The sequence below is a fragment of the Pollachius pollachius genome (assembly GCF_949987615.1).
Source record: "Pollachius pollachius genome assembly, chromosome: 20".
Lineage (NCBI taxonomy): Eukaryota > Metazoa > Chordata > Actinopteri > Gadiformes > Gadidae > Pollachius > Pollachius pollachius.
Window position 1 is genome coordinate 2,473,968 of NC_136953.1, and position 9,955 is coordinate 2,483,922.

The window sequence follows — 9,955 nt, forward strand, 5'->3', positions numbered from 1 at the left end:
GTCCTGCCCAAAGACCCAGATATCAGGGATCAGGGCGTCCTGCCCACAGACCCAGATATCAGGGATCAGGGCGTCCTGCCCACAGACCCAGATATCAGGGATCTGGGCGTCCAGCCCACAGAACCGGGTCACACCGCCACGGTCAAGGCTCTGTATTAACGTGCATCTAAATTAACTGTAAGTCGCCTTGGATAAAAGTCTCTCTCTCCCCCTCTCTGTCGGTGTCTCTCCACCCAGGAGTTGTGTAAGGACCCCCGTCTGTTTGTGGACGGCCTCAGCACGCGGGACCTTCACCAGGGCAGTCTGGGGAACTGCTGGATGGTGGCGGCCACGTCCTGCCTGGCGTCTGAGCCCACCCTGTGGAAGAAGGTGTGTGTTTATCTTATGTTGTTGGGGCACGAGGGATTCCAGCTTCATGTTGCTGTAATCTCCCACCCCTCTGTTTTCCCTTCTTTCCATCCCTCACTCCTTCCTCCCTCCTTTGTGCTTTCTTCTACTCTACCTCCCTTCCTTCCTTTTCAAATCCCTCTCCCCTCCCTCTATCCCTCAACACCTCCATATCTCCTCCCTCCCTCCCCCTTCCCCTCCCTCTACCCCTGAACACCTCCATATCTCCCCCCACCTCCTCCCACCCCCTCCCTCCCCCAGGTGATCCCGGACCACCGGCAGCAGGAGTGGAGCCCCAAGCGGCCGGACCTCTACGCGGGCCTCTTCCGGTTCCGCTTCTGGCGGCTGGGCGGCTGGACGGAGGTAGTGGTGGACGACCGGCTGCCGGTGGGCCACGACGGGGCACTGCTCTTCTGCCGTTCTGCCACGCCCCGGGAGTTCTGGAGTGCCCTGCTGGAGAAGGCCTATGCCAAGTGAGTGGTCTGAACACCAAACACCTGCTGGAGAAGGCCTAGCCCACTGAGTGTGTCTAGTGTCTGAACACTAGACAAACACCTAGGGCACTATCTTGCATCCAGCACAATTTACTTTCTACACGGCGCATGTGTCGTTGCTAGTTTGCAGCTGGAGCGAAGCGTTCTTTTCCCTCCACAGGCACGCGTCACTAAATTAGGGAATGATCTTGGGGGCAGTTCAGCGAAAGGAGGAGGCGTGTTCTGCCACAAACGTTCCCTGGTGCTATTTTGCAATTTCAGAAAACAATTCTGCCACAAAGCAGGAAATACCTGGTTTAAAGTCAGTGGCGCGTTGTTCAGATGCAATTTTAAGGGCACATGCATAATGTTGCTTGTGCACCTCACGCATACACTTTGCTTCTCTCATCTACCTAGCCAAACATTCCTGGTAAATTATTTGGGAAACAACAGCTGATACAGCGGTAACAAGTTGTACTTTTAAATCAATGCATCTGCAAACACCGTACAGCAAACACATATTTTCTTGACACAGACATCGTGTACAAGGCCATAACTTTTAGGATCGATGAGTATTTGATCGTGAGAAAACATTATTTTACCGCGAGTGAGGGTTTAAAAGGAATGAATGAATGCCGGCGCGTGTGTGTGTATGTGTAAAAGAATGAATGAATGCAGGCGCGCGTTTGTGCATCCATCTGTTTAAACACACGCAAACTAAACACGCATAATACAGTCCATTGCAATGTATATTAACGGGGGGACGCATGCATATTAGGAACACAAGTCGATGAATGCATACAATACTGGTAAGAAACGATGTTTGTTAATGTATTGCGTATATCATTAAATAGAACCACAGTTACCGCATATAATATGTGTGTTAAGTTTTCTTTGCCAACATTTTTTTGAGGACTCAGTATTTCTGTGGAAGAAAATGCTATTCCATGTGTGAATTAGGCCATATTATTTGGCTATAAACTGAGCCATTTGAAGTTTGAAATTCATGTGGTCATGCATCTGTCTCATCGGAGACTGCAAACGCGCTGTCAAAATATCAGCTGGTCAGATTCAAATGCGCTCATGGCTGTTAAAGGGGATGGGAGATGGCACTCTCATTGATTTACTGCACGTTACGCCCAAACCACACCTACGTCCAAACCACACTTTGCATTTTGCCACAGAGATAGCTGTTTTTAGTTTTGGTGATAACTCTCACTCCCTCCATGCTGTTTGCTTGTTGCATTGCTACTGCTGGAATAGCGTATTCATGTTGTTTCAGAGCTGGAATTGTCACAGGTGACTTCCAGCAGTACTATAGAGAGGACACAGTAAGGTGGAGGGCGGTCAGTGGGCCAAGGCGTAACATTCACGGTCCGCTACTGCACCAGAATAGCATTGGACCATCAAGAACCAGTCATCCATTTTGCAGGCTGAACGGTTGCTACGAGGCCCTGGAGGGCGGAAACACGGCCGAGGCCCTGATAGACTTCACCGGCGGGGTCTCAGAGACGCTGACCCTCGAACCCCGGACCCTACATTGCCATGCCGACCAGCAGAGGGCGCTGTACAACACGCTCAGTAGGGCCAACGACCACCGAGCCCTGATCACCTGCTTCATACGGGTCAGCCAATGACACCGTCCTACCGCCCATCTTTCCTCCCCCCTTCCATCCTTTGTTACTTTGCCTACCTTGCTTTCATCCTTCCTACCTTCCTTTGTTCTCTCCCTTATGACCTTGTTCCCTCCTTTCTTCCTCCCTTATCCTTCCTACCCACCAATGATGTCACCCTGCTGAAATCATTATATGATGACATTGTCACCGCTGATTTATACACATGACATTCTTTTGTTCTTTCCTTATTATTCTCTACAAATGTTGAGCCCTTACTCATTCCCTCATGTCTGAACTGGAGCCTCCATTCCACTTTTAAAATGTCCATAGTAGCCTGGAATCGATCGCTAATAGTTTTAATTAGTTTTAGTTTTAATTAGTAAATACATAAAAATATATTAAATATTCAACTTATTTTGACATTTTCTAATGGAAATCAATGGGAGGACGATGAAGCTGTGGTCAATGTTGAACCATTCGAAAATGTAACAAATCAACACACTTTGATTGTGGAGCTTTGCGCGATAGTTTCAAACCATTTTATTTATTTGTTTACATTGTTTACACCATTTAGACTTATGAACTCTTTTCACTTAATTCACCATTCAACATTTCTTTACATCTTAAACTAAGTGGCTTCATTAAAACATATCTTCAACCTGACTTTGCACTACAGCACACACAATGCATTCTCTAGTTCAACATGTATCTTCTCTACGTGGGGTAGAATGATGAATCGATATGATGATGTTGACTGAAGGGGACCCGCGTGTCTGTGTCCCTCCCAGCCAGCAGAGGGCGAGGCGCTAGAGTCAGTGCTGGACTGCGGCCTGGTGCGCGGCCACGCCTACGGGGTGACCGCCCTGAGGAAGGTTTGGAAGGGGGACAACCTACTCAGCCGCAACGGGATGTCCCGCCTCCTGATGATACGCATGAGGAACCCCTGGGGCACCACGGACTGGACCGGTGCCTGGAGCCAGAGGTGAGGGGGTGAGGAGGTGAGGAGATGAGAGGGTGAGAGGGTGAGGAGGTATGAGGGTGAGGAGATGAGAGGGTGAGGAGGTGAGAGGACAGGTTGTGAGGAGGTGAAAATCTTAGGTGGTGAGGAGGTGAGAGGGTGAGGAGGTGTGAGAGTGTGAGTTGGTGAGCAAGGTGAGAGGGTGAGGAGGTGAGAGGGTGAGGTGGTGAGGAGGTGAGAGGATGAGGATGTGAGGAGGTCAGAGGCTGAGGAGGTGAGGAGGTGAGAGGGTGAGGAGGTGAGAGGTTGAGGTGGTGAGGAGGTGAGAGGGTGAGGTGGTGAGGAGGTGAGAGGGTGAGGAGGTGAGAGGGTGAGGTGGTGAGGAGGTGAGAGGATGAGGATGTGAGGAGGTCAGAGGCTGAGGAGGTGAGGAGGTGAGAGGGTGAGGAGGTGAGAGGTTGAGGTGGTGAGGAGGTGAGAGGGTGTGGAGATGAGGTGGTGAGGGGGTCGAGGAGGTGAGAGGGTGAGTTGGTGAGAGGTTGAGTGGGTGAGGAGGTGAGAGGGTGAGGAGTTGAGAAGCTAAGAGGGTGAGGAGATGAGGAGTTGAGAGGATGAGTGGGTGAGGAGGTGAGGAGGTGAGGGGGTGAGGAGGTTAGGAGGTGAGAGGGTGAGGAAGTGAGAGGGTGAGGAAGTGAGAGGGTGAGGAGGTGAGAGGTTGAGGAGGTGAGATGGTGAGGAGGTGAGATGGTGAGGTGGTGAGGAGGTGAGAGGATGAGGAGGTGAGGAGGTGAGAGGATGAGGAGGTGAAGAGGTCAGAGGCTGAGGTGGTGAGGTGAGGTGGTGAGGTGGTGAGAGGTTGAGGTGGTGAGTTGGTGAGAAGCTGAGAGGTTGAGGTGGTGAGGAGGTGAGAGGGTGAGGAGGTGAGGATGTGAGAGGGTGAGGAGGTGAGAGGATGAGGAGGTGAGAGGGTGAGGAGGTGAGATGTGAGGAGGTCGAGGAGATTTATGTTGGTGGTGATTATGGTGATGGTACAATTGCGAGGAGGGCTGTTTAGTGTACGGTCATTGAAGCAACGTCTTCACGTTTCAGTCAATAGTTTCTTGATATGGTTTGGTGGTGGATGTGCTGTTTCATCTGCACCTCCCCTTCCTCTACAGATCTGAGGAGTGGCAGCAGCTGAAACGCCCTGAGAGAGAAAAAATGGGAATCCAAGTCCGAGATGTAGGAGAGTTTTGGTAGGTACTCTAGACCTTTCATGCATACAACGCCATTGAATATACGTGCAGAATAAACCTATGATTAGGGGTTACCAATGGCCCATTATTGACAAGATCTGATCAAATATTTGTGGCACAATAGTTTTTTGGCTAGGCAACGGCCTTCAACTCCCAGCTTGTCCTTGGTATGATGCCCAATGTCCTGAGAGCCATCTCTCCTTGAGCAAGACGCTGTTACCTCCTTTACCTCAATGACACTCACTCTATCTAGTGTGAATCCCTTTAGATAATAGCATCACCTACTAAGATATAAAGGTACACTATGAACCAGAGTCTTAGTGCAGGTTCACCTTCTGGCTAATAAGTTTTGTATCTCCCCGTCAGGATGGAGTTCGGGGACTTCTGCCGCTACTTCACCGACGTGGTGCTGTGCCGCCTGGTGGAGAAGGCCCGGCTGTGGCCCAGCTCCCACTGGAGGGAGGAGAGCTGCTTCGGGGAATGGGCCCAGGCGCCGGGGGCCTCTCTTGATCACGGCACCGTCCTCCGGTCCAGGGGCCCCACAGCGGGCCCAGGGCCAGCAGGAGGAGGAAGAAGAGACGGCAGGCAAAGAGGGGGCCGCAAGGAGCCCCGTCTCGGGGACAGACGGCGGGCTGTGGCGAGAGGAGGTGGAAAAGAGAGGGTTGTGAAGGAGAAAGCAGGTGGAGCCAATGAAGAGGAGTCGCAGGGAAGGTGGAGCGAGGAGGAGGAGGAGTCACAGAGTGTAGAGGTGGAAGGAGAATTGGGGGAGTGTATGGATAAGAGGAGTCGATGTGGGGGATGCATCAACCATATGGAGACATTTCTACACAACCCACAGGTGCAGACACCTCCTCCATGCGTGGCGAGAGGACTGGTCAAATATACAACTGTGTAACAATAACAGTGGATTGGAGTGTATACTATTTGGTTTCTTTTTATGTTTTACTCTAATTATTTTGAAAGGTGCAGTGTGTAGGGTGTAGTGGACTCTAGAGGTGAGGTTGAAGATTGCAACCAACCAAAAGTCTGAATTACAAAAAATAAAGCACTCAATAATAAAGGTTATAAATTAAACCTTATCTTCTTCTTCAGGCACTTCTCTTCGTCTCCTTCTTAACGGTCCCTTCTGTATATGTCTCTCTGTCAGTTCCTCCTGGAGGTCCGTGGTCGGGAGGAGGAGGTGCTGATCTGTCTGCAGCAGGAAGACCGCAGGAGGCGCCGGAGAGAGGGGCGAGGAGAAAACCTGCCCATCGGCTTCGAGGTGCTGAAGGTGATTAGAGTTTCCCTGAAATTGAGGATGAACTGCTATTTACCCAAGAATGACCAGGAACACTTCGGTTAATACATAAGTACGGCTGGACAAACTGATTTCAAAGTTATGCCGCTTACTACCACTAGAGGAGATGTATTAAACCTCCTCCTGTCCCTGAAAAACAGATCTCAAACTCATCCTTTTTTTGAAGTTATCTTACAAAGAACCATTAAAAATGTTCGAAAAATATAGATATAAATCTAATAATATGATAATAGTAATTTAAAATAATTTTAATCATGCTTAAAATCACAATAATTATCTGTATCAACAGTAAAATAAAATATAAAATCTAGTCAGCAAACCAAGAAAAATGTAAGATGCATCGAACAAAGAAACAAAACAGATCCAATGTATGCCCTCATCAATAAGGCCAAGTACAGCATGCTCCCTGCGTCTGGTCCACCCAGGTGGAGGTGAACCGCAGCTCCAGGGTGCAGTGTCTGACGGAGCAGGCGGCCAGCTCCATCTACATGGACTCCCGCAGCGTTACCCTGAGGGGCATCCTGCCTTTGGGCCGCTACGCCGTGCTGCCCACCACCTTCCTGCCCGGCGCCAGCGGACGCTTCCTGCTGCGGGTCTTCTCCCACACCCACCTCCACCTCAGGTACCCACGCACACCTCCACCTCAGGTACCTACGCCCATCTCCACCTCAGGTACCTACGCCCATCTCCACCTCAGGTACCCCTCACCTCCACCTCAGGTACCCCTCACCTCCACCTCAGGTACTTACGCCCACCTCCACCTCAGGTACCCACGCCCACCTCCACCTCAGGTACCCACGCACACCTCCACCCTCACCTCCATGCCCACCTCCACCTCAGGTACCCACGCACACCTCCACCTCAGGTACCCATGCCCACCTTCACCTCAGGTACCCCTCACCTCCACCTCAGGTACTTACGCCCACCTCCACCTCAGGTACCCATGCCCACCTCCACCTCAGGTACCCACGCACACCTCCACCTCAGGTACCCATGCCCACCTCCACCCCCACCTCCAATTAAGGTAGGGCTCTTCTCTCACCTCCACCTCAGCTAGGGGTCTTATCCACCTACACCACCTGCCCAGGTGAGGAGCTATTGCTCAGATATTATTATGGTTATTCATTTATACACTGTTTAGTTTGTTATACCCTGTACTTCTGTTGGTTGTTTAGTCATAGTTTATAGACTTTTTAAATAATTAAAATTATTTTATCATGTATGATACTTTTTAAAGTTATTTGATCAAAGTTTAAAGATATTAATAAGGTTATTTGATCATAGTTGATACTTATTTAGGTTATTTGATAAAGATTTTACGATATTATCGAGGATATTTGTTCGAAATTTAAAGATATTATTTAGGTTATTTGAACATAGTTGAGACTTCTTTGGTTATTTGGTAACAGTTGATACTTGGATTGTGTTCATTTAGGATAGAGGCAGAAAAAGGCTCCCAAAGATCATTAAGTTTCATTGAACCCTGAATGTTGGCATTCTACCTGTGGGCCTACCATAGCAAGAAGCCCTGACCCTTCCCCCATTCCTGATTAATGACATCTCAGGCCCCGTCTACATGGAGTCGATTTTTTGGTGAAACCGCATAAGTCATGTGCGTTTCGTCCGGATCCGGTGCCCGAAACCGCACTTTTCTGAAACTATGTCCCAGGGTGGTTTCAAATATATCCAGACCTATGCGGATTCATGTTAGGATTCGTGTGGACGCCTGAAACGCAAACAATGACGTCATTGCCCCCCAACCAGCTGGGTGACGTCAGAGTTGCGTTGAATTTTTTATTAATTTTGATTTATTTATACTTTTTGTAGCTTTAAATACAGCTACTAACTGTACATTAAAAAGTGTTTCTGCTCAATTTAAAAGGTTGAATCTCCTCATGACTGAATATTTGAATACAGCGCACAGGCTGTATGCGCACAGGCTTGATGCGCTCCACTATTTTTTTGTGGAAAACCAGATTGATTGACCAGAATATTTACTACAGCGATTCTACAGCTCGATGCGGTTTTGCAATGGATCCGTCTTTACGGAGATATTCCTGAACCGCATAAAACGAAAACGGATAATTTTCGCCCATGTGGACGCATACTCTTCCTGTAAGCCTCCCAGAGCAAGGACCCTACCCTATTTACTCATTAATGTAAAAAAGGTAAATTAACGAAGGTTGTGAAGACCATAGATGTACATGAACTTATAGCTAAAGTACAGCCACACATTCTACAGAAAAATATAATACCATACCGAAGAATTCTCAAATAAATGGTAGCGGGCAGGATTCAGAATAGCCTAATTGCAACCAATACGCTGATGATAGTAGTATACAGCCAACTATTTTTGCAGAATTTGAGGCATCTCCTAGGGTGAATTACTATCGCCACCGTTAGCTTCACAGCTATACCATAACAGATAGATAATATATTTACAAATATGACAAATATTTAAAAAAGGCTACTCGTCTTAATTTGAATAATATGGACTTTGAAATAGGGAAATAAACTCAAAACGTTCCTGCTTGAATCTCTTTCTCTCTGTCACTCTCTCTCTCCCTCGCTCTCTCTCTAGGGAGTTGAATGAAGACCTCCCCTCGCCCCATTCATTCCAGTGTTGTTTACCTGAGCCCCGGGTCGTGACCACCGTCCACCTGCAGAGGGCAGAGGTGCTCAGCCGTACGAAATACACAGGTATGAAACCTAGAGGACGGCTGGGGACCCACGATATGAACATACATGAGCTAGTTCTGTTCTATCATGATTGATGTGGGAAGTATAAAAAATATACATTTTACCCTCAATTCAACTTTTCATTCGACAATTTGCATTGATGTTTACGTTTTAATAATGCGGTATGCCGACTTCATCGTGGCTAGGAGAGCGATTATTCGCCTGCTAAAGAAGGAGTTCCAGTTGAGGTATTACAAGTTATTACGTTTTGTTGAAGTTCATTTGATTGGGGTCACGGGGTAGTCAGTAATCTGGGGGAGAAGCGTTTCATTGTGTGCGTAACCACCAGAAACCACAAACTAGGGTGCCATGTAGGTCCCATGATGTAACATGGCGTTGCTATTAAAAAAGGTTTCCTCTTTTTACTTCTGTTTAAACGTTCATCACTTCACTTGATAGGAGCTGGAGGCTGTGCATGCAAGACATCCATGTAATTTGCATTTAGCCACCAAACGGAATAAACCCTGAGCAAGACAACCAGCAGGCGGGAGGATACCGCATGGTGTGTGTGATCATGTGTGTGTGTGTGGGTGTCCCAGCCCCAGATGTCTATGCTGTGGTGCGTTGTGAGGACCGCGTAGTGAGGACTCGAGTGCACGAGCAGAACAGCAGCCCAGAGTTCAACCTGAGGACCATCTTCTACCGACGACAGCCCAGGGCACACATTTCTGTTGAGGTTTGGTAGTTTACTGAAATATGTTTTTATCATGGCAAATCTGAAAATACTTTATATTTAAGCAAGATCACAGGAGAGGGAGTGCTGTTGTACTGAACATCAGCACAACGTTGTTTGCCTTACAGTGATAGCTTTATTTTTGCTCTTCTCTAATATATCGAGGTCAGCTGATTTCATAGGAGCACACCTGAAGGTTTGCGCTGAAATATCCAGGCTTATTTCCTTCCCTTCGTCCTCTTTTGACGACTATTCGTAATTAAACAAAAAGTTATGTCTGGAAACATGTTCATATTTGCGGTGCAAAGTTTGTTGCAATCTAAGCTACACAAAGAAATTAATATCATTAACGGTTAATAAGACACCTGTAAAACGGAGTGATACATGTATAGTTAAAAGTCCCAGTGCTGTTATACTCTATATCAGCACTCATTGAATGCCTCTTGTCCAATCAAATTGTAATGAACTTTCAGATTGTTCTCATCACATCTCAATAGTGCTGGTGTCTGTGTGTGTGTGTGTGTGTGTGTGTGTGTGTGTGTGTGTGTGTGTGTGTGTGTGTGTGTGTGTGTGTGTG

At 47.9% G+C, this 9,955-nt stretch overlaps 1 protein-coding gene across 1 annotated transcript in view; it reads left to right on the forward strand.

Moving 5' to 3' along the window:
- The window catches only part of LOC307091276 (calpain-5), a gene marked incomplete at both ends in the record, with an annotated part of 10,611 nt that extends 1,221 nt beyond the window's left edge, over positions 1-9,390 (forward strand). Inside the window, 10 exons of the mRNA XM_079758226.1 lie at positions 238-369; positions 649-860; positions 2,293-2,485; positions 3,265-3,458; positions 4,592-4,669; positions 5,036-5,507; positions 5,817-5,939; positions 6,392-6,588; positions 8,548-8,666; positions 9,245-9,390. Coding sequence (XP_079614352.1) covers positions 238-369; positions 649-860; positions 2,293-2,485; positions 3,265-3,458; positions 4,592-4,669; positions 5,036-5,507; positions 5,817-5,939; positions 6,392-6,588; positions 8,548-8,666; positions 9,245-9,390 — 1,866 coding nt within the window. The remainder of the gene's footprint in view (positions 1-237; positions 370-648; positions 861-2,292; positions 2,486-3,264; positions 3,459-4,591; positions 4,670-5,035; positions 5,508-5,816; positions 5,940-6,391; positions 6,589-8,547; positions 8,667-9,244) is intronic.
- Positions 9,391-9,955: the final 565 nt, after the last annotated feature.